General features: G+C 35.3%; 1 protein-coding gene across 2 annotated transcripts in view; it reads left to right on the forward strand.

The window, feature by feature from the left end:
* The first annotated feature begins 4046 nt into the window (after positions 1–4046).
* LSAMP (limbic system associated membrane protein) overlaps positions 4047–26132 on the forward strand; it is a 697625-nt gene continuing 675539 nt past the window's right edge. The window contains exon 1 of one of the 2 annotated variants that reach the window (XM_049785794.1): positions 4047–4670. In XM_049785794.1, the coding sequence (XP_049641751.1) occupies positions 4516–4670 (155 nt within the window). In that variant the 5' untranslated portion in view covers positions 4047–4515. The remainder of the gene's footprint in view (positions 4671–26132) is intronic. The other variant, XM_049785793.1, reaches the window with a different exon arrangement.

The raw sequence follows: 26132 nt of genomic DNA on the forward strand, positions 1-26132 counted from the left end.
TGTAATATAAAACACAAAAAAATGCAGCAAAATTATTCATCTGGATTTACTGTGAGCCTATTACCTTACAAAACTCAAAAGAAGAATAAACACGGTATGCTTCTTGGGGTGCTCAGTCATCAGCTAGTTGTTTTTTCTTTAGCATTTGCCCCTGGAGAGAACCAGAATTTTCGAAAGCTTCTTGCAGAAAGGCAGTATGTTATTTTAAAGTAGTAGTTAAGATCATCTTACCTGGGTGATGATGGCTGTTTCATATGGCTAACAGCTATACTTGCCTCACAAATAACCTAAAAGTATGTTCATTTTTGCCAGCCCTCTTGGAAGAATGTATATAGTGGTTTAAAGGAAAATAGCTTCTATAAATTTTAGTAACTTAACTATTTTTTTCTTCATGCATTCTTTCAAAAGAGTCAATAATGAAGTAAATTTGAGAAAGTGATCATTAGCAACACTCATAAACTAACCAATGTGCTTTGACTATTTAATTTAGTTGAGTTTTTTAGATCTTAGAATGGATAAGAAAAAACAGGATTCCACAAAATGTATTGATTTGGAGATGGTGATATACATCATGTTAGTGACCTTGTATTGAAAAAACAAACCTTTATGCATTTTGTGTGTGCTTTTGTTTGGGTCTACACTAAGAGGTGCTCAGAACTAACTTCAGGCTCTGTATTTAGCAAATACTCTCTTTGACAGAGACCCTTATGTGGTGTTATGTTTAGTGGCCAGTTGCATGCCAGACAAGTACTTTATTGATCGTACAGTTTTTAAGCTCTCCATGTTCATATATTCATTAGATACAGAGTTTTCTTTGGGCCAATTGTTGGGTTAGATAGTTGTATATGAACTGACATTTGAACATAAATGATAAATTAAAAAAATTTAAAACTTATTCAATAAATCTGAATGAACAAATATACCAAATTAAAATAAAATAAATATAGACTTCTTTTCTTAATTTTGTTTTGTCTCTTTTGGGGGGAGTTGTGTGTGAGAGGCTACAGATCTTTAGGTTTATTTCTAGCTTAACAAACCATATACACTAGAAAAAATTGAGACAGTGTCCTTTTAGTGCAAGGCACAACTTATCCCTGTACTATCTCTCTGGACTTGTAGTCTTCTTACTATGTTTTTTTCCATTACATAATAACCAATTTAATAATAATTATCAATATATTTATTTAACACAATTATTTATAAGTATTATGATTACATTTATCTAAGGTAATACAAATTTATAAATTCATTCTCCCAAGGAGGTAGGTAAAGTTTGTCTTTATATAAAAGTATAATTTTGAATAAACCTTATTAATTCAGTAGGTAATTTTCTCAGAATTAGTACAGATACAAATTCAAGATTAGGGTGATTTGCTTTAAAATCTTCATTTTTACTTCTGTTGGGTAAATCATTTTGTAGCCCAATTTGTTAACTTCATACTTCTTCCTAAAACCAGACCAATGCTACTGATATATTGAGATTACATGTAAGATATTACCCATATCTTGAATAAGTTTCTTCCCCAAATATGCTACTGCACAATCATATTTCTTTATTTTTTTCCAGAAATAAAAATCCTCCATTATTAACCATGCAATATTTGTATATAAGAAGCTACACATAGTCTTGATATTGCTATTCCTTCCTCTCAAATCTATCTAGATCTCTTTGGGGATCAATCATAACTTCATCTAGTGTCATCAATGACAATAGATGTTCTAGGGGCTGGAGCAGTGGCTCAAGCCATAGGGTGTTTGCCTTGAAGGTTCTGACCTAGGACAGACCATACTCAGTATGAGTTAGATCCCCCAGTGTCCTATATGGTCACCCAAACCAGCAGAGGTTTCTGAGCGCATAGCCAGGAGTAACCCCTGAGTGTCACCAAGTGTGGCCCAACCTCTCTCCAAAATAGATATTCTAGTCGTTAAAGTTACTTATGCTTTTATAGTGGGCTCAGTTCTCTTTTTCATATGTGGCATTTGGAAACACTTCCTTCCCAAAGCAGATGTGACATTTATGTCAACCCTTCATTTCTAAAAATTCATAGCTTTTCAAGCCCATTGATCTTCTGCTTTATTTCCTTATCTTGGTAAAGATGTAATTTTAAACTGTTTGGCAATTGAAATACACTTTTCCACTGATACTAAGTACCAAACATTATGACTTTTATAATATATTTTAAGGTTTGACTTAACCCTTTAAATTGCTCCAGTTTTTAAACAATTGAGCTATAAATTAGAGGAAAGACACATTTTATTTAATTCTGGGACCATTTTCAACCCCAACATGCAATAGCTTGATTTATGTAAAAAAACATTTATAGTCCAGACAAAATCAGTTCAACTTCAGCAGTCTTGAATTTGTGACAATTCAGATATTCACATAATTTGTTAGACTGGATAAAGGTTTTAGTTGATAAAAATTCCTTAGGGAAATTCTTTGCATCTTTGGGGGAATAGGTCTTATGCTTCAAAAAACCTTTGTTAAAAACTTGCATAAGTAAGTGAGAGATGACTTGGGTATGCATATTTACTTGTATATACTTAAATTATTAATAAAAAAGTATAAAAATATTTGTTGTTTCCTAGTAGGAGAAATGGTTTGCCTAAGAAAATGGATAAGAATGATAAATACAACATTTTGCTCTACATTTGGAGTCCTAAATTGTTCAAATGATTAAGAACATTTGAAAAAGAAAAGAAAAAGTCCTTGTTTGGTGAGCTACCATCAGTGTCAATTTTGAGGGATGTCCAAAGTTGGAGCCTTCATTTGAATGACTAATAACTGAAGTCTTGTATGGCCCTTAGCACTTGACTCATGGAACAGAAAGGATGGCACATGATGATAACCTGTCTGCCATTCACTGAGATGCTATGTGCTGCCTTAGCACCACCCTAGAAATAACAAGCTTTTTGCTATACACATTTCTTTTTCTGTCTATGAACATTTTAAGAGGCAGTGCCCAGCAGAAACTTGGATAGCAACAGCAATATGAGATTTAAAAGGAATGTCTTAATACCATCCCTCAAGTGTGCTTTCCTGGAGAGTGAGGTTGATTTAGGGATGAGGGATCAGCTGCTGAGGCTGGCACTTGGAAAAAAACAAACCATGCATTCACACCGGAGACCACTCAATACCAGCATTGTTTTCCATCCATCTCTCACAAGGGGGCTCCAAGAAGGAAGGGGCTGGGGGTTGTGGATAAATGGAAGCAGAGAAAAGAAACTCTTTTTAATTTTGTAACAGAAAGTGCAGATGATAGGCAATTCTGAGCAGAACCTGAGTCTGAAGAGCCAGTTGTAAGGAATATTTAGTTGGGAAATCAACTTTGAATCTTAAACTCCAATGTCCAGTTTGTGCTTCCCTATCCCATGTTTCAGCACTGATTTCCTTCACTCTCCATGCTTCCTGTCGTCCTTCTTTCCATGTTCCCTTCTCCTTCCTGTCCTTCCTTCTGATCATTGAAAGCTTGGTTCTCTCTCCTGTTCCCCTTCCAGGACTGTACCTCTCAGATCCATTCCCTCTTCTTAAGCAAATCAGCCAGGCCTCTGATGAAGCTGTTGTCCTGACAACGTAAAGGAGCATCAGGCTTTCATTGAGGCTGGCTGCTGCTGAAGGGGCAGTTGTGCAAAGCAAGGGGCAACGGTGGGGGGGGGGGGAGATGATGTGGAGGAGGGGCCATAGGAATCGGGGGTATGGGGGAGGTGCTGAGCCAAGCGGGAGAGAGAAAGAAGAGAAAGAAAAAGGGAGAGAGAGAGAAAGAGAGAGGGGGGAGAAAGTGAGGGGTAGGGGGAGAGAGAGAAAAGAGAGAGAGGAGAGAAAGAGGAGAGGAAGAGAAAAGAGAGGAGAAGGGAGAGAGGGAGAGAGAGAGCTAGAGAGGAGAGAGAGAGAGGAGAGAGAGTGAAGGAGAGAGAGAGAGAGAGAGAGTGAGAGAGAGAGAGAGAGAGAGAGAGAGAGAGAGTGAGAGAGAGAGAGAGAAGAGAGAGAGAGAGAGAGAGAGAGAGAGAGAGAGAGAGAGAGAGAGAGAGAGAGAGAGAGACTCTGGCTGCTGCTGCTGCTGTCGTGTGGGTTTCTTTACTCTCCCTTGCAGCCTGGGTGACGGCTTCCCTTGCAGCCTGGGAAAGTAGGTTAAAGAGAGAAGGAGCTCAATTCACACACTGGCAAAGGAGCATCTCGCCACACAGAGACAGTGGAGAACACACCTTCCTTGGGCAGTTTTTCAGATCATCTTTTTTTTCTACCGGATTTTCTCTCTGTTCTCTCTTGTCCAAAATTGTTTCTTTCACTTTCCCTTCCCCTGCCTGGGCTTTCTGAAGGCTTTGTTAAGCCTCCGAGGGAAAAGAGCCTTGAGTGCAAGAGACTGGCAGAGTGGCAAGGACCCCAAAGTGGCCCAGCCCCGCTCTGCCTCTGCTGTGGATGCAAACCCTCCGTGTCTAAAAGCTCCGGGCGCGAGCAAACACGCACATTCATTCACTCCAGAGTCCAGCGCGGACCCGCACCTCGGCCAGGCCACCATGGTCGCCAGAGTTCAGCCGGATCGGAAACAGTTGCCGCTGGTCCTACTGAGATTGCTCTGCCTTCTTCCCACAGGACTGCCCGTTCGCAGCGTGGATTTTAACCGAGGCACGGACAACATCACCGTGAGGCAGGGGGACACGGCCATCCTCAGGTAGGGCTTTCGGGCAACTTTTTTTCACCCCCCTCTGAGTGTGTATGTGTGTGGGAAGAAATGTGCGTGCGTCTGTGTGTCTGTGTTTTTGCATCCACTCGCGCTCTGTCATGCATGGATTATATGTGCATACTCTTCTGGAACTCCAGTTTCTGAGCCTGCAGGCTTGTGCTGTGTGCGTGCGTGCGTGCGTGTGTGTGTGTGTGTGTGTGTGTGTGTGTGTGTGTGTGTGTGTGCTTGTGGGGGATGGGGATGTGGGTGAGCAAGCCCTTGTGTGTGGTGTGTGTGTGTGGTGTGTTGTGTGTGGTGTGTGAGCGCGCACGCGCCCCTGTCTTTTACAGACTGGCAGAGTTATCTGCCAGCATATTTCAAAGGATTCTTTCTGGTCCTTGACAAGGATCATCAGCTTTGGTTAAAGGTTTGGTTCTTAGGAACTTGGGAAGATCAAGGAAGACAAACTTCCCCTATGGTGTTAATGAAACTTGGGCAGTGTTCTGGTTTTTGCAATTGTCGGACTGTAATTCAGAGTTTGGCTGGGGCTTCCTGAGGAGGAATTGGTGATTTATGGCTCTCAGGGAATGTACATAGTACTGCAATCTCCAGTGTGTGTGTGTGTGTGTGTGTGTGTGTGTGTGTGTGTGTGTGTGTGTGTGTGTGTGTGTGTGTGTGTGTGTGTGTGTGTGTGAATGGAGGGGACACTCCTGGTTAGGACAATAAGTCAGTCTTACAATTTTGGTTGATGGGTTGATGACTGAGCCTTTTATGTATTGGGACTAAAATTCAACATAAGACAGAAGAGAAAAAACTTGCTGAAATTGCTGAGACTTAAGAACAGAACTGTTAAGCATAGAGGTTAGGAAAGAATTAACCTGGCATAAAATGCATATTTCAAATTGATTATTGACCTCAAAGCCTTATCTCTGAGTAGTTTTGCCAAACTATAAAATATAGTTTGGGACTGAAATTTAAAAGGGAAGAGCCCCAAGTCCTTGGGAGTTTGACCCCTATAAGAGAGTATGAGCTAGAGAAACTCAGAAGGAACCTCGTCTTAATCCTATTTATAAAAATATATCACAGTTTTTCTTCTTTTGCTCTGTAGCCACTGTAAGTACATTTGTCCTTGTTACCTAAGTTTTCTTGATTTTCTGTTAAATATGAATAGAACAAAAGAAAAAAGATGGAAGAATACGTTCTCCTCAGAGATCCTTTAAAAGCTCATTTAACTCAGATGCAATGGCCCAGTGTCAGTCTGTCTGTATAGGTAATATTGCTTGTTGTGGCAATAAAAAACAGTATATGATAGAAAAAAACCCTCTAATCTGTGTGCAAGGAGCTGATAGTGCATAAACCCTGGGGCATCAGGGAGCAGTTCTAAAGCAGAGCTGCCTACAGCAGCAAAGTTTTCTTTTCTTTTCTTAGAAATAAATTTGGTTGGCTGTCAGTGTCCTGTTTTGAGATCTCTAGCCTTGTAAAAGAGCAATGTGTGTTCTCTGTGTGTAGTTTTATGTGTGTGTGTTTTGCATGTGTATTGCTGTGAATTATAAAAACAGTCCAAATTCTAATGTGTAAGTATTCCTCTTTTTGTTTCTTAATCATTGGCTGATGATGAATCCCAAAGATCATACTCCAACTCAGATTTTTCCTTCCAGCTTTTGGCCTTGCAGAGCTCTGTGTAATATTCACCCACATGGAGTAATAAGATTTATAAAGTAATTTATTTGTTTGCAAAGAGATTTGGGCATGATGCAGAAGATGTTTTTGCAAACACCTAAGTATGGTATCTCAACTGTGAAAATTTATACTCTTTAGCATCATTAACCCTTTACTATGAAGCCCTCTATAATTTATGCTGTACTTAGGAATATATTAGCTGAAAACAAAATTGTAAAAGTGTATGGGGAAAATCATTGCTTTGTATACACATTTTCATTTAACTTGTCATGAACTTTGTAAGTTCCAACTCATCATTGTTTCTTAAGCTATAAGTGTCAAAGATTTAGATAAACATGCATATGTTTACTTGGGAGAAAATCTCATATTTTTATTTAGTGTTTAGAAGTTTATGTCTCGGAGTGGCAGGCAGACTATGTAGATCCTTATATTGTTTCTGCATAACTACTGCCAAAAAAAGAGATGAAGGTGTTTAAGCATTATATTTTAGTACACATTTCAGTGTGAAAATGAGGGCAGTGAAAACAGAGAATAAATATAGAATCAGTTATTCTCTGGGAACTAGAAAATAGCCAAACAGAGCATGCCAAGAAATCACCTGTGAGAGTCTTTTTTATTTCTGGACCTCACCTAATGTGCCCTCTTTTTTTTCCCTTTGCCTTGGACAAGGCTTTATTTCAAGATTGTTTAAAGCCTACCTAAAGTAACTGGAAGGAATTCCCTTTTATTTTTTAGCTGACCTTCTTCACAATCTCTTCAACTAAATCCAGTATGCTTTGTAGGTCAGTTTCCTGGTGAAGAATGGTGTTCTTGCTTTCTGTTTACAAGTCCAGCCTGGGAAAGACTGGCTTCTACTTTATTTGTGACATTTCACTGGGAGCATGTGCTTCCAGGGGAGGAGAGGAAGGAGAACTTGATTCATTGGAAGCCACAGTAGAGATCTGGCACTGAGAAAGTGAAATGGCAGGGGGAGTGGGGGAAGGGACTTCTCTCAATGAGTCCCAGGTTTTGAATAATGTGAATGACTGGAGGAGACAAGGGAGGTTTGTCACTTTGGTGGTCCAGTACCAAGAGCTTGACTGACTTCTGGAAAGCATTTACCTTTGCAATCTTAATTCATGTAACAAGTGTTAACTTTGAAAATTGATGCTAAATTTGTTCAATAGTTATTTTGATTTAAATATCCATTTTGGTAGGCAAATCGTCACTAATTTTGATTTCTTCATTAGTTGCTGCTATCTTTTTTGGGAAAAGTTAAGATTATGTTATTAAGTTAGCAGATTAAAAGTGAAGAATGGATAGGGGCTCATGAGGTCTCAGAATAACTCAGTGGTTTTCCTAAAAAGATTTCATGATTTATGTAATCTGTTATGAGCATTTCTAAAAGCTAAAGTATACTGTCATTATCTTCCATCTCAAAGTTAAAAATTAAAGTATGAATCATAAGCTTGTTATAACAGTAGCCACCACACCTGACACTCTTTCCTTGATCCACTGAACTAAAAATTGTATTATATTAGCATGCATAATAACATATAAGGAACTTTTTTTTTCCTCAGAGATAATCCCTTTCCCTATAGTGGAAAAGTTATTTTTTCATTCTTGAACAGAGAAAATCAATCTTACTCATATGTAACCCCCTATACACACACACACACACACACACACACACACACACGCACTCCATACTGCCCTGATCCTCTTTTTGGAAATTCTTTAATGATTAGATAATTTTCTATTTCTGTTTCTTCTATCTTTTATCCTCCCAAGCAGGCACCCATAAAGATTTTCTGTCTATCTGGAAAACTGAAAACATGTGACTCTTGGTAAATAAAAGGGAAGTAGATGTATTCTTATCTAGAATTAAATATGGATTTTAACAATTTATTTCTTTTTTATCTTTCCTGTTGTCCTCAACGACCTAAGTCACACATGTGTTTGTTGTGTTCACAAAGTTTAGTTTTAAGTTTCTAGACAGGGTAGGGAAGTGTGGCACAATTTATTTGTGATCTACCTTGCTTATTTAGAGGTGATACACAAAGATTACATGTGGAATTTGTTGTCGATCCCGGGATTTTAAAACTTTCAACACTGAAATCTTAGATTATATGTGGGCATTTGGAATTGAGGATTCAATTTTTGGCCTCATTGTCCTCAGGGTGGCAAGATAGGTGCTTTTGCCATTAAATCATCTTTGGCCATAATATTTTTAAGAATCTCACCCACTATAACCTTATATTAGTATCATATGTCTATAAATATAATTTAAAATAATTGATCCCAATATATCTTTTTTAAAAATTATATTCTATGTATAATGGAGTATAAACAGTAATTGCATATGTCATAACACAAAACTTCAAAATACTGTAATTTTATATATGTAGTTGTTCAAAGTATAAAATATTTTACTATTCAAAGCTTACTTTGAATATAAAATATTACATATTTTATAATGAAAACCTCTTCTCATTCGCCTAATAAGTTATTGATATAAGGAACCAAGTAAGTTTAAAATAGAAATAGATATCTTTTCAAAATTTTAGATCTTCATTTCTCTAGTTTTGAAGTTAGGGAAAGAAGAAAACATAACACAAAAAAATGCTTATTATGCAGTAAAATGTTTGTGCAAAATTTAAGGGAAAAGTGGCTTGGCTTCTATAAGTCACTTGAAATGTTTACATTCACTAAGAAGTTGTCAGTACTCAAACTTTTGAAGTAGTTTGAAGAGTTACTATTCTTACTCTCTAAAAATAAACCTTGCAGCTTTGGGTCTCTAGGATAAATATGTGACATAAAGTTTTTGTTATTGTTATTAAGTCAATAAGAACAATTTATTACTAATAAATAGGAAATTTCAGTGTTAATAAAATATTTATTAGATATGTTTAGGAAATGATTGCATATACCATATAGTATATTTTCTAGACATGGCATTTTATTACATGAACATATACACATCTTTTTATTTTACTTTGGGTTTTTTTAATGGTGCTCACAGAACAATTTTACTTTGAGCTCTAAAGTTCCTTATTGTACTCTGATGACCATATACTTTGAAGACTAGTCAGTCACATGAAAGCCAAGTATCTTAATTTCTGTGCAATTACTCTGATTTTCATCATTTTTGACTTGAACAACTCAGTTGAAAAATCTAATAACAGTTACAAATCATTATTAATTTATATATCTATGAGTGTAAATCTTTAGGTATATAACATGACACATATATTGGGGTTATCATCATAGTTCCATCTCTTTAACCAATGATCTCATAACTATAGTCATGGAATATGAAATAATTATGTTTTAATGTGGGTGCAATTTATACTTTACCTACTGAGAGTATTACATGTTGTAAAATTCATCTTACACGTTCCCACTTTTATTTTTATGACAATACACAAAAAAGCAGAAGATTTTAATAATATTTTTTATTTAAACAACATGGTTATAAACATATTTGTAATTGTTTTAGCCATAAATGCACACCCCCCCTTCAGCAGTGCACTCTTCCCACCACCAATATCCCCCATTTTCCTTCCCACATTCCCTGCCTCTGCTCAAGACAGGAATTTTATTTCTCTCTCTATCATTGTCATCATAGTACTGTAACTGTATTTCTAACAGCACTTACCACTCCTTATGGTAAGCTTCATATCATGGGCTTGTCCTTCCAGCCCTCATCTCTATTGTCTCTGGGTATTATTACTCTACTGTCTTTTATTTTTCTTAAATCTCACATATTAGTGAGACTATTTTTTGCTTATCTCTCTCCCTCTGAAGTATTTCATTCAGCATAATAGTTTCCATATCCAACCATGTATAGGCAATTTTGTGACTTTATTTTATCAAACTGTTGTATGGTATTCCATTATGTAGATTTACAATAGTTTCTTTAGCCACTTGTCTGTTGTCAGGCATCTGGGTTGTTTCCAGATTTTAAATATTTCAAATAGTGCTATTAAGAACATAGGAGTGCAGAAGACATTATTGTATTGTGTTTTTGTGTTCCTAGGGTATATACCTATGAGTGCTATTACTAGATCATATGGGATCTCAATGTCCAGTTTTATTTTGAAGAATATTCATATTGTTTTTCAGAAAGGTTGGACTAGTTTTTCAGAAAGGTTGAACTAGTAGCATTCCCACCAATAGTGATTGAGAGTATCTTTCTCCCCACATCCCTACCAGCATTGATTCTTCTTGTTCTTTGTGATGTGTGCCAGTCTCTGTGGTGTTAGATGATATTTCATTGTTGTTTTGATTTGCATCTCCTTGATGATTTGTGATGTGTGACAATTTTTCGTGTGACTTTTGGCCATCTGTACTCCTTCTGAAATGACTGTTAATTTCTTCCTCCCATATTTTTTGATGGGATCAGATGTATTTATCTTGTTAAGTTCTGTCAGAGCCTCCTATATCTTATATATGATACCCTTATCTAATGGGTATTGAGTGAGTAGTTTCTCCCATTAAGTGGATGACCTTAGTACCCTAGTCACTATTTCCTTTGACATGCAGAAGCTTCTCAGTTTGTTGTAATCCCATTTATGTATCTTTGCTATCCCTGTTTGGACAGTGGTGTTTCTTCCTTGATAATGTCTTTAGTCTCAATTCAAGGAGTGTTTTGCCTAATCTTTCTTCGATATGCATTATAGTTTCAGGTCTGATATTAAGGTTTTTAATCCATTTTGATTTTACCTTTGTGAGTGGTGTTAGATAGAGGTCTGTATTTGCATATGGCTATCCATTTGTCCCAGTACCACTTGTTGAAGAGGCTTTCCTTGCTCCATTTTGCATTTCTTGACCCCTTTGTCAAAATTAATTGATTGTTTGTCTGGGCGTTATTTTTTGAATGCTCAAGTCTATTTCATTGATTTGAGGGTCTGTCTTTATTCTTTAAATAATGTCTATTATAATTAGAATAGCGTTTAGAAACTAAATATTTTCATTGAATTTATAACCAATTTACAAAAAAAATTGCTATTTCTTTGGTTGCTTTCTGTCATCTTCTCTAAGATGTTTGTATCACTTTACATTTTAATGTTATAACATATTTTAAAATCTACAGTTTGTGTCAGGAGTGCAGGAAAAATAGGTTCTCTTTGTAGTCACATGTAATCAAAATTTAATCTCTCAAGTTAATGAGGGATTAACTTTAACCACAAAAATAACACAATATGCTTCAGATTTTAATAATTGCTATAAGACAGATAAACTTGTGTAAATTTAGAGTTGGAAAGAGCTTGAGGATTAGGCTTAATGTATTAATAATTTATTAATACATTGAATTAATGATTTATTAATTTCTTTATCATCTCATTTTAATCTGATGTAACTAAGAAAAGTAAAATGTAAACTATTATCTAAATACTTGAGTTACGGAGGACTAGAATTCATTTTATGTAATTATGAAATTTAATGGAAGAGAATTTTATTCTACGGTATCACTACAAATCTCTTCTAAGTTTTTTCATTATAGCATGATATTACTCCCTTTGCTTAACCTAAGATTATACTATAAATCTCTTTTTTGTTCCTTCCAATAACTTCTCCCATCTTTTCTCCTTTTCCTCTTCTACTTTTCTCTTTCTTTGCTCTTGCATTATCTTCTCCCCTCTTTTCTCTATGATTTTCTCCAGTCTTGATGCCAACATTTCCTCTCCAATATCTTTTATTGTCACTTTTTTCTCCTATGATCTATCTATCATCTCTGCAAATAAATATTGTATATTTCTATAAAATATTATTCAACTAGTGCTATCAATGAAGGATTTTTCAGAAAATGTTTTATTTATTCTCCACTCTCAATTCACGATCAGGAGACATGCTCAGGAGCTATGAGGTGAAGTAGAAGATAACATCTGAAATGAACTCAGAACTGACACTATTGATTCCCCCTGCCTTAGATAACTTTGTTCAGTTGCATCATGAACTCACCAACCTACACAAGACCTATCATTTTCCAAGATCAATCTAGAAGTATATTTTCATCTGACTAATACTTCTTATCAACAACAAGATAAATTTATTTACTTTGATATCTCTCCATTTATCACTGTACTGAGTTCACTTGTTCCGTATGTCTCTCTACGCATGAGTTCAAGAATGTGTGTACACCATAGCATTGATTTTTTTTACCCTACTTATATAAGGTGGTGTCTATATAAAATGCTAATTAAATCTGGGTATCTCTCTTCATGATTGTCCACCAACCAGGATAGTGGCTTACTGTTAGAGTCCAAGGATATAGAGCAGTTCAATAAATGCAAAGCATTCATCTTAACAACTACACTGTATGCCCAAATGATGCTCATTTCTCCCTTTATTCTTGACAAACTGTGAATCTTGACAAACTGGTCCTGTAGTGGAAATAGTAACAAAAAATTATAATAAAACACACACATACACACATGCTGTTCAAGCTGTACAGTCCTCTAAGCAGGTATCATTGTACTTTCTAATGATTATTTATTCATTACAATATCATCACTCTGCAACATATACTCAAAATTTCAGTATTTAAGTTGACAGAGACATGGACAGACAGTAAGCACATAACATTTAATAGGCACATAAGTTGCTGAGACTGGGATATTTCACATAGCCAAGCAGCCAAAACACTTCAAAGTACAGAATACAATCATGAAACTTCTTATACTAATTTTTCCTATGTTACCCTCTATATCTGATAGGCCCTAACCTGTTTTATCATGCTCTTTCTTATGTGTATTTTACAGCCTCATCTATTTTATACCTAATTTATTCTTCTTTGGTAATCTAATTTTTTCCAGGGTACTATGGCAATCTTGAGTCTTTTGTTGAGGGAGATGACATTCATAGTAAATGATACTTAAGATATTCAATGTGGTGACAATATGTGTATTGTAACACTGTAAATTAATTACTAAAAGTCAACACACATTTGCCTCTTATACTTACAGTTTTGTATGTGTGGAGAGAATTTGAAGTCTCAACTTCCTGAAAAATACAACACTAGATATCATTAAACACAGCCACCAGACTATGCCTGATGTCCATTTTTATAACAGCTGAGAATTTGTACTCTTTGACCAATATCTTCTTGTTTTTACATTGTAAAATATATTCTCATATTGTACTATAACAGCATATGCATATATCCACCCCCCGGGCAAACATGTCTGGTGCAGGTAGAACATGTCTGGTGCAAGTAGTTTTGAAGGTTTGATTTAAAAAAAGCCAGTCAGGAGAGAGTCATGGAGTCAGTGACTTCTCCTTCTTTGTCTCTCTGAGCTCCAAGCCAAACTGACCTTTCTTTTATTCTCCCAGTACAAATTTCACCAGGCAAGGGAGGGTTGCATGATCCAGGTGGGTTTCTACATATAAAAGCAATAAGTTTAAAGGACAGAGAAAGATAGAGGGAATTTGTTGTTTTTGGTTAATAGCTGGGTGCCATCTTACAATTTTCTGTCCAAACCAATAAAAAACTGAGAAAGGCAACAAATGTTTTATTTTATTGTTCTGCAGCAGAGGTGGGAACCCCAGATCAGTACTTATAAAAGTGTTTGTTATTTATGGGGCTAAAGCTATGGTACAGTGGTAGGGATTTTGTTTTGCTCGCAGCTGACTCAGGACAGACCGCGGTTCCATCCCGGAGCATCCCATATGATCCCCTAAGACTGGAGTGATTTCTGAGCACATAGCCAGTAGTAACCCTTGAGAGTCACAGGGTGTGATCCGAAACCAAAACAAAACAAAAAAAAGTGTTTGAGGTCAGTGTGGTGATGCAAAGAGTAAGGTGTCTGCCTTGCCGGTGCTAGCCTAGGACTGGCTGAGGTTTGATCCCCTGGCATCTCATATGGTCCCCCAAGCCAGGAGCCATTTCTGAGTGCATAGTCAGGAGTAACCACTGAGAGTCACAGGGTGTGGCCCAAAAACCAAAAAAAAAAAAGTGTTTATTATTTTTATTTTACATAGTCACAGTAAAGTTTGTTGTAAACGTGATAAAGGTTAAAGATTGTATAATTATTCTCAAAACAATCAACTTTTTTTATATTCTTTTCTTATACATATCAGAAAGTTTTTAATAGACTTATCTGAAACATAAACATTAGAAACTTTCTGCAGATATATTTAAGTAGAAAAATCTTGTTTGTGCTATCACTCCGGGCCCTAAAATATTCTTATAATGAGCAATATAATGAGTCTATAGTATCCAAGTTCCTTTTCCATTGACTTCTATGGACAAAGATAGTAGAACATTTTTGCAGATATAATTTGAGAATAAGTTGCTACTTAATATAAAAAAATAAGCATCACAGCAACTGGGAAACATTCCCAAGTGGATAGCTGAGAACCATTAAAAATCTAACAACTTTATACACTCCCCTGGAATTAATATTAAACCACTAAAGTTGGATACATAATCATCTGATTATAATGGTGCACTGAACAAAACAATTAGCTATTAAGATCAATACTAGTACAATACACAGTTTAACTAGCAAAATAGTGACCAATGCAAATAAGATCAAGAGATTAGCCTAAGGGCCTAAGTGGTGGCCCTAGGATGGATCAAGGTAGCCTAGGATGGATCAAGGTTTTATCCCCCGGCGTCCCATAGGGTTCCCCAAGCCAGGAGTGACTTCTGAGCGCATAGCCAGTAGTAACCCCTGAGCAAGCACAGGGTGTGGCCCCAAAACAAAACAAAACAAAAAGAGAGGTTAATCTAGAAGAATGTTACAGGTGATTGTGAAAGCTTCTTCTGAATTGGTCTTTGGCTCTACTTGGATTTTCCATCTTCTCCATCTCTACCTTCTGTATTAGACTGCTTGGGTCTTCTGGGATGAAAAGGCCTTTGGTACCCTGGCCGGAATTTGGGTGTACGGACCTGCTCATCTCCCTACTATAGGTCCCCCTGCAATTGGGCTTTCTCTTTGGCTTCTACCCCATCAATGACCCCTATAAGATGCTGCAGGTTGGTGGACCGAGTTCCTTGTACAAAGCAACTTTGGTAGAAGAAAGGCAATGCAAGTTAGACTCTGGGATGCTTCTCGGAGTCTTCAGCTCTCTTTCCTTCACTGCCTGCTTCCCCCCCCACCCCCCCCGCCTGAGGTGATCTCTGCTAACATGGAAGGTTGGGCTGCTGAATAACCATACCAAAGTTACATGAAGTCTTTCAGAAAGGGGGCCATGTGAACCGATGTTCCTGTGATGTGCACTGCATACTCAGTCCTGTTCGAGAAACCATCATGATGATTATCCACCAGAGAGTCAAGTTGCTCTCCATCACTGGGGTCTTCTCGATCCCCAGGTCACTGTCTTAGTGCCAGTTGTAAAATGAATCCCCATGTTGTGAAATCATTGGATAAGTGTATTTCCACCAGGTACATACGTCTGATGCAGGTTGCCATAACAAAGCAAGTCAGCCAGGAGAGAGTCACGGAGTCTTCTGTCTCCAGGTCTTTCAGAATGCCAAGCCAACTTGACCTTTCTTAATTCTCCCAGTACAAAATCCACTAGGTGGGGGAAAATCTCAAATTCAGGTGGGCTTTTACATATCAAAGAGATAGGTTTAAAGGAAAGAGGAAGATGGAAAATGCCTTTGTTTTAAGTTAATATCAGGATGTCATCTTACACTACTACTTTTTAATTCCTGGCAAACACTATTCAGCTTTCTCTTTCAGTAACTTTGAATTTTTAGTGTCCACGTACAAATAAGAATTTGCAGTATTTTTCTTTTTCTTGGATAGCTTATTTCACTTAGCATAACAGCTACTGGGTTCATCGATATTTATTTATTTATTTATTTATTTATTTATTTATTTATTTATTTTGGGGTCACACCCGGCAGTGCTCAGGGGTTACTCCTGACTCTATGCTCAGAAATCGCTCCTGGCAGGCTCAGGGGACCATATTGGATGCCTGAGTTTGAACCACCGAACTTCTACATGCAAGGCTAATGTCCTACCTCCATGCTATCTCTCCAGCCCCAGGTTCATCTATCTTGCCACAAATAGCAGACTTTTCTTTTTGAATAAATTTTTATTTTGATTTTGTACAAATAGGGGTGCATTTCACTTTCTTATTTTTATTCATTAGTGATTGCTTTGGCTGTTTCCTTACCTTGCCTATTTTAAATAGTACAGCAGTGACCACAGGAATGCATTGTTGTTTTAACATACTAATATTGTTTTCCTATTTTATGGGGAAATATACAATTTGGATAAGATATACATACCATATATACACCTTAAATTTATATTCATCAATATTTAAAATAGGTACGTTAAAATAAAATTAAAATATGTAGTGTCCAGAGCGATAGTGCAGCAGTAGGGAGTTTGCCTTGCACGCAGCTGGCCCAAGACAAACCATGGTTTGATCCCCGGCATCCTTTATGATCATCCAAGCCAGGAGCGATTCTGAGTGCACATAGCCAGGAGTGGCCTCTGAGCATTATCAGGTGTGGCCCAAAATCCAAAAAACAAAACAAAACAAAACAAAACAAAAAAAAAGTACTGTCTTCTCTAGCACATGTTTGATGTTATCAACATTTCAAAAGGAAACATCCATGTTCTTTTACTTATAATTTCACTTAGTACATGTTCTAACACAGATAGATTTTTTTTACAAAATATGATAAAGTCTAATCATACTAATTATTAAATATGCTGATTAGTGAAAGAAGAAATAAGAGGAGATAATTTGAAGCAAGAAATGGTAGTGGAGAGATAAATTGTTAGATTTATGTATATAACTTGTATATTGTAGATGAGCAGAGATGATTGAGTCTGTTCTAATCTTTTGCCAGATAGATAAAACCATTTGCTTGGGGGAAAAAAATCCAGCATTTCCCATGATAGCTAAACTTTTGTTGTTGTTGTTGTTGTTGTTTTGTTTTTTGGGTCACACCCGGCAGCGCTCAGGTGTTACTCCTGGCTCTATGCTCAGAAATCGCTCCTGGCAGGCTTGGGGGCGTACCATATGGGATGCCGGGATTCAAACCTTCTGCATGGAAGGCAAACGCCTTACCTCCGTGCTATGTCTCCTGCCCCAATAGCTACACTTTTAAAAAAATAACTTTCCATAGAATGAAAATGTTGGGTGGTGATATATTACAGAAATCCTGAAATTCAGTCATACGGCCCTAGTCAAAGTGTGTTCCTGTTCCTAACAGAACAGAGAGAGTTACTTGTTATGCTGAAGTGGAGCATATTCAGTGAGGAGCATTGTCCCAGGTAATTGTTAATAGGAGAAAGATAACCTCTAGGAAGCTCTTGAGCCTTTCTCCCTCTAGTGGTGACTAGAGTGGAGCTTTCAGGGACTAAACCTTAGAACAGGGATCAGAGAACAGAATTGTGAAACACTTATATTCACTTTTCTATTCCTTTCTTTTGAAATGAAGGTGCAGACAATCACTTGTATTTGAATCGCAGTAATTATTCATATGGAATAACAATACCAAACTGCATTTTGCAGTGTGTATGTAGCTCATTACTCACTCTTAAAGAAATGCATATTTGAATATACTGTTGACTTGATTATAATCTAAAATCCTCTTCTATCTTGTCATAGTATTCAAAAGCATAATTTATATGAGGTCAGAGGAAAATACTTTATAAGCATAAGAAACTATGCACCACAACGTGTCATATCATAATTCATTGCTATATATTCTATCATACTAATGGGCAATGTTTTTCTGTATAGCTTCTGTATCTTGAAGTGATTTAAAGTTAATATCCTTTCTAAAGTTTTACAGAAAATAAAAATATAGTAAAATTAACACATAAACTATGGATATAAATATGTCTACATGTGATAACATTGATTGGAGAAATTGTTTGGATTTTTGATTTCTAAGTGTGATTTTTCTATTACATTATATTACATTACATTTTATTACATTTTATTTCAGTATACCAATACAGTGCTATTTACTATCTAGGTTTTTAAGTCCCTAATATTGCCAATTCATGCTTTACTTTATCTTATAATAACCAAAATTGCCATTAATTCATACATGGACATGATCTAGTAGGTAAGCATATTTAAATTATGTTTTATATTGCTGACCTACTAACAGAAATAGTGAAATTTTTAACATATTTCTTGACCCCTAAACTATTGTTTATTATTCTATTATAATAAAATCACACCTAATATTAAAACCACAAGTATGGTAATGACTTTTCTGCATTCTATACCAACAAATATTATAATTTAATCTTTAATTGCACAAAAAAATGTAACGGAAGTTGAAAATTAGCTTCTATTGCCTCAACTTCAAAATTAACATGATTTCTTCTTAGTTCCTTCTTTTATATTTTAGTTTTTTTATTAATAATTTTTATTTTGACCAAAGTGGATTACAAACCATTCACAGTAGTATTTAATCAGGGGCATTCCCACCACCAATGTTGTCCTCCCACCACCCCTGTTCCCAGCAAGCATCCCATATCGTCCCTCCTTTGCCCTCTGAGATGAAAGTGCTCCCTTTTGTGTCTAGCTTCTTGTAGATTGGATATGGATTCTATTGTAGTTGCTTTGGGTTTAGTGTTTGTAGATTGGATATGGATTTTATTGTAGTTGCTTTGGGTTTAGTGTTTATTTCTACTCGATGTTCATAAGAATGTTGCTCTGATATTAAATTGTGTTTTAAAATGGTCCTGTGTTGGGGCTGGAGCTATGGTGCAGAGGTATGGTATTTGTCGTGCATGCACGCGGCTGACTCAGAACAGACCTCGGTTATATCCCCAGCTTCCCATATGATCCCTCAAGAGAGGAGAGATTTCTGAGTGCATAGCCAGGAGTAACCCCTGAAAGTCACCTAGTGTGCTCAAAAACGAAACAAACAAAAAATGGTCGTGTGCATCACAATAAATGTATGATGCTAAAAGAAGAATGACATATTTATAAATGAATGGGGCCAGAGATTGTTCCATGATACAGTAGATTGCTTTGCAAGCAGTCAACTCCTGTTTAATCCTTGGCAATTCTTATGGTTCCCTAAGTACTAATAAAAGTGATTCTTTAACAAAGAGCCAGGTCTACGCTCTAAACACAGTTCCTATGTTATTTAATAAATGTCACTGTATAGGAAATGTAAATGTTTAACATTAAAAAGAAACTAAAATTTAGTTTTAACTATATATGTTTTGAATTTGTTATTGTAGTTCTGAAGCATATTAAAATCATAGTGAATAGATATATTAAACAGTATTTTCTGTTTCTAAATTTTGCATTAACTTTTATTTATAAATATAAATAAACATATATGTTTGTTGAAATTTATATAAATTTTGCATGCATAAGACCCTAATGTGAATATTATTGCTGATTTTGTCATAGCACCATTTACTAAGACCCCTGTTCATCTAACATACCAATGATGGGATATTTTAATGAAGAAAAACATTTTGCAGGTTATCAAGAATGTCAATAGTTATGAATATAAGAAGAATCACATAATAGCTTTGTTTCTTTGATTTATGATTTATTTTTAATTAAGCAGCCTGCAAGTGATAAAATTACTTTGTAAGATAAGTGAGATTTAATAGTTCTTTTTTATTAATCTTGACTATCATATTGTCACGGAAATTAAAATTAAATTATTTTTAAAGATGTAAGGGAGCAGGCCTAAGAAGGGATATTTAGTAAATTATTTTTATTTATTTATTGTTTTGGGATCACAATATGGATTGCTTCTGGCAAAATTGTTAAGGGAGCACATCTGACAGGGCTCAAGGGACCAAATTGGATCCAGGGTTAGTACCTGAACTTGCCATATACAAAGCAAACACTGTGTGTACTGTATTGTCTCTCCATCCCCAACACTAAATCTTCTAATATTTTCCTGTTTGTATTATAAGATGATGTATAATAAGTTGCATGATTAATGGTTATTAGGTGTGAAAATGGGTTAAAATGTAAAGACTGATTTAAATTTGTGATATTAATTCTATTTTTCTTCCACTTTAAATCATCAAGTTATATAGCAATTAGTTAAAAAACTGAAGATAAAAGACTAGTCACAAAGTAGAATTGAAACTTATTTAGATTTCAAAAGTGTTCAAGTAAAATGATAGTAGCAAAGGCAACTAAAAAGAATAGAAACAAATTCTTATGCAAGTTCATATTGCATTATTATCAGGTCAGCACTGTATTGTAGGAAAATAGTTGATAACATTTGAAAATATGTAGAGTGAAAACACTTTCACAGTACAAACATAAATTGAGTACAAACATTTATACATATCAATAATTACAACAAAATATTTTATTTTTAATTGAAAAAATACATTTTTTTTACTTTGTTTTGGTACTTAAGAATAGGAATCAAACCCAGTACCTCACAGATTCATAACACTCTCTACTGCTGAGCCAAAAATTTCTTCTTTTAACAATAAGAACTTTACTGTTAATACATTCAAAAAAAAGAAAGCTTTAATCACAGGAACCAATATGGATTCCTTGGGTACAATAAACGTATAATGTGATAAATAGATTTATTTAAAAATATTTTAATAATTTAAAAAAATTTTAAATTATTTAAAAATAATGCCAGACTGTTGATCAGGGGAGTATATCTATAAATAACTGCACTTAGACAAGTTTCCCCTGATAGATATTTGAACAGATTATGGAGCTGTAATGAGCTAGACTTTTTTTAGTTGATTGAATAATCATGCAAAAATGATTAATAATATAAACAATTAATAATTGATATACGTCATATATGACATAAACATAAGATTTTTATCATGGACATAATTATGCGGCAAAAATGATAAAAAGCCTCAAAGAAGCACATTGTAGATGCATATAAAATGAAATGTTCCTATGATTGTATTTTATACCACATTTTATTCTAAAACTGAAAAATAAAGGGTGGAAATAAAAATGAATGGGGGATGATGGAATGATAAAGTGATAAAGAAAAAGGAACATTTTTTTTGTATTCACCTATTGTTTTATTTTAACAGATAACTTAAATAAGTAAATAAGATTAATTAAATAAATATTGGTAACTTGAATAATTAAGACATATTGAAACTATCTTAATGCTGAGAATTTTTCAGGATTCCAAATAGCTCCTGTAACTATCTCTGACTTATATACAAGGTCAGGTAACAACTTATAGCTTCCTGATCTCAGGTTCTTTATCTATAAAATAGTATTTTAATATGATAATAATATTGATCCTCTCTCACCTCAAAGTTACTATATAGATATATTTATGTTATGAGTCTGACTTACTGTTATGCCAAGTATCTGAGATATAATACTAGGAAAGTAGATTTTTAATTTTTGTTTGTTTGTTTGTTTTTGTTTTTTTTTTGTTTGTTTTTGGGCCACACCCAGCGGTGCTCAGGGGTTACTCCTGGCTGTCTGCTCAGAAATAGCTCCTGGCAGGCATGGGGGACCATATGGGACACCGGGATTTGAACCGACCACCTTTGGTCCTGGATCGACTGCTTGCAAGGCAAACACCGCTGTGCTATCTCTCCTGGCCCAAATTTTTAATTATTTTAGTGTTTATGAAGAGACAAGATAAGCATTGTTTTAGAAATTATATTTAAAATAGATTGATACAGAAGAAAAACTTTATTCTATGGAAGGTTGAAGTGGATAATCTCTCATAATTCAGTGAGTGAATTTTTTTCTGCATTCTGTAATGTTCTAAAAATTTGTCATTTTTTGTGTTTTGTTTACATTTTTATTTTCATTGACATTTTATTATAATTTCATTTATAAAATATTCAGAAATAAAGTAATCAATTTCAGAGGTTTTTAATATTCATGCTAGTTATGGTTTTTCCTTCTGAAGAATGCAAATATGTTAAGAGAGGATGCTACATTTTATTTAAATGGAAGATATTTTGACCTTTCATTTTTCTATGTAGAGCATTATAAACAAAGATTGTCTTAGAAGTTTACTTTTATATGCAGCTTTATTTAGAGACCAGTTCAAATGGTGGTATTATTTCATGCATCTTCTAAGTACCTTTATTACTTCAACACTCATTAGTATATATTTATACTAGAGATCTGCTTTTCCACTCTTAGTCACATCTCACTGATATTCACTTCTGATCAACACCTGAGTATCATGTTGTGTTCTAAATTTGAAAATTAAGAAATGTTTTTTTATTAACTTTCTAAATTATATCCTTTTACACTTTTTGATAAAGTTGCTAACCTTAAAATTATTTTTCTTCTTTGTTTACTCCCTCTAAAAGTAACATATTGGCGCCACGCAATAGTCTAGCAGGTAGGGTATTTGCCTTGCAAACAGCCACCTTCGTTCAATCCATGACATCCCATTTGGAATCTTACCCTATTTGATCCTGTCAGGAGTGATTCCTACACACAGAGTAAGGAGTAACTCCTGAGCACCACCGGATGTGACCCCAAAACAAAAACAAACAACAACAAAAAAAGTAAAATATAGTGGTACCTCTAAATTGCATAGCTTTTTTCTGACTCTGGAGCCTGATATTTAGAGTTTAAAGTTATTCATCCATACATTTATTTGATTGCTGAGAGAATTCTGTCACCTCTCTCTTTGCTCTGAGAGCCTTCTTTCTGGACAAAGATTCTGAACATCCTGAGGGATAAAGTCCAATAGAATGGGAGCAGGAGCTGTGCTCATGGGAATTATTGCTGGTGAATAAATTTATCATTCCTTAACTGAGATATATGTTATTAGTATTATTTCTTTATTTAGGTTTCAAGTGCATTCTAAAGAAATATTGAAGCAAAATTTCTATATATTATTTTCTCTTTTAATTTTAAATAACTAACATTCTCACTAAGAATGGCATACATACATGTCTAGATAGGTTATATTTTCTACTTTCTGACTTCTAGCTCTTTTTAAACCAACTTCTAAATATTTTACTTTCTTATATTTGTTTCTTTATAAATATTTTTCTGTAAAATGTTTAATTTATTCTGAACTTCAACTGATAAAAACACTTTAAATTTAAAAATAAGAGTGAAGATGAATCCGGATTTTTCCATATAGTGACAAATAATCAGTATTCCTCTTCTTTACTTTAAATAGAATTTATGGTAAAAGATGCACTGTTCTTTAATTTTGTTTTTGAAATTAAGTGAATTATTATATACATAATATGGCATTTTGGTTAGTATTTTTGATATAATTCAAAAAGTTCAAGAAACACAAATAGTAAAATCAAAGGAAAAGTGTAAAGACAGAGATAGTTAGTAACAATAACAATGAAAGAAAGGAATTTTAGACATTCAATAAAACAAAAATTTCTCCAAATGGGTGATCTATCAGCTATGTAGGTGAGATATGTCATAAGTCTTCAATGGAAATTCTAGAGAACACAAAAGCAAATGAAGGCTTGTTAAAAGATAATGAGAAAGAATTCTAAGAGTTATCAAACTAAATATTTAGTCTTAGATATTTTATAGTTAAATCTTTCTGGGAAAAGTTTCAATTTATTATATCTTATCACCAAGAAAAAGGGTTAGATATTCAGTTTCTAAGCTCTCTAGCCTCTTCCAGAGATAGAGAATTGCAAAGATTCTGAGCTTCCATACATTATATGTAGAATTTAAGTATCTCTTGCATAAATGAATATTGTAGAAATCTATGGTCTATTATAACAAAATATAAAATTGTTTTTATTTTTGTGCTTTTTTTGACTGGATTCCATTTTCTTTCTTTCTTTTTAATTTTTATTGTGACCAAAGTGCATTACAAATTTCACTGCATCATTTATGGTACATAGTGACAATGAATGAGGGGCATTCCACCACCAGTGCTGTCCTCTCTCAGCCCCTGTTCCCAGTATAAATCCCATATCTCCCACCTCCACCCCCCAGAAAACTAGTGCAACTGGTCTCCACTTTACAGCTTGTTGTAGATTGAGCATCTATTCCACCATCATTGGAGATAAAAAGGATAAGAAAAAGGGAGAAAAAAAATTTGGTGACAACTACCAAAAAAAGAAAGAAGAAAGAGAAAAAAAGAAAAAAATGGAAGAAAAAAGAAAAAAATGGAAGAAAAAAGAAAAAAATGGACCCAGCAAATAAAAATAAAAACAAATCTCTAAATAATAACCACAAGCGTGAAAAAGAAAGAGAAAAGTGGAAGAAAAAAGAGAAGGAAAATAAAGTCAAAAACTAACAAATCAAAGCAAAACAAGAAAAAGTATGGGTGCTGAAGTGGTAGGGTTTGGCGTTCCCCCCACTTTTATTTTATTTTATTTTATTTTATTATTTTTTGCATAGGCACAGTAAGCATTGGGGAAGAAAAGGAATTCCCGTGGCCTAAGAGATTCAGGGTTTCTCTATCCTTGAAGCATACCATCATGGGATCAACCCCTGGCTCCATAAATACTCATTACCCCATCCCATATGCTTTTTTGTGATGCCAGGAAAGTTTCCTCTCGGTTGTGTGTGAGAAAATCAAGCCACTGTAGCTAGCGATCTTGGTATTTGTGCAGGTTATAGGTCAGGGTCTAGGATAGAGTCTCTAGGTTCTAGAGGTTCATATCCACCGTTGTTGTGTTCAGTCTTCTGTAATACTTGCTCCCTGTTTTCGTTCAGTCCCTATGCCTAAGCTTAGGATATTATGGATCCAAAGATTCTGCTCAGTCTCTGTTGTCTAAGTTGGACCTCTGCAATAAGACATCTTGTTGTTGTTGTTGTTGTTGTTGTTGTTGTTTATGTGTCCTGGGCTACAGCCTAGGGTAAGGTTTCCCTTATTAGTCCCAAGGTAGGTTCTGTTCAGTCATGGTTGTCAAAGTCAGTTTTCTGTTGTTGGTGCTCTTATTTTTTACAGTTCAAAGGACAATATTTCTTCTGATTTCCATTTAGTGTTAGGTGATGTGATAGGACAGCCTGATCTTAGGTCAAATTTTCCTTTCCTAGTTGTCATATCAAAACTGGCACAAGTTGGTGCCAGAGTAGTATTATAAATCTCCCAATGGAGCTTAGTTCCTGGTGGTGTTGCCCGGAGCTGTATCATTTCTACGTCGGGGATCTGGGGTTTGGGTTTAGACTAACACTGTCCAATCTCCTGGGGACTGGTTGTATCCACATGACACATGTTCAGGATGGGAGGCACCCTTCTGCTATAAAAAGTGAGTTCTTATCCCTAGAAGATAAGATCTTGTTTCTGTGTCTATGGTTTCCTCCTTTTTTTTTTTGCTGTGCCCATACAAAAACATATGGTGTCATACTGTGTTGCTGGTGCTATTCTGGGTAAGGATGACAGGCTGCACACACAGTCTTTGTTATCTGGTTTTGTTCTGAGCTTTTATCCCAGTTAAGGGTTTTTGTACCAAGCAGCACCAAAAATGATAAGAATAGAGAAAAAATGTATATATTAAAATAGAACAAATAAATAAAACTGAGTTAAAAAGAGAAGGTATTCGAATAAAACAAGTGGTGGAGGAGGCTACTTGTATATTTAGGAATACACATCTTAAGATGTATTGTTATACAGGTCTTGAACTCCTATAGGCAATATAAGACTCCCAATTATGTCTTTTGATATATTCTGGTGGGGAGTAAAAGCCAAGGTACTTTTCGATCACAGGCCTTGGAATTGAGTTTGAGAGATGTTTTGCTGCATTACGAGACCATTATAGTGCCTTTGAGCTGGGAGTTTTGCTGAGGTCGATTCCTGTATCGTGCAACAATCCACGATTTGGTGGGGGTGAGAGGGGCTCTCAAGCATGAGTCAGCAGGCGTGCTGATTGTAGTTCTTTGCCGAGGCATGTGAACAGGGACCCAGAGGGTGTCTTTCACTGAGGAGCTGGA

Source organism: Suncus etruscus, chromosome 13 (genome assembly GCF_024139225.1).
Source record: "Suncus etruscus isolate mSunEtr1 chromosome 13, mSunEtr1.pri.cur, whole genome shotgun sequence".
In the NCBI taxonomy this organism is placed as follows: domain Eukaryota; kingdom Metazoa; phylum Chordata; class Mammalia; order Eulipotyphla; family Soricidae; genus Suncus; species Suncus etruscus.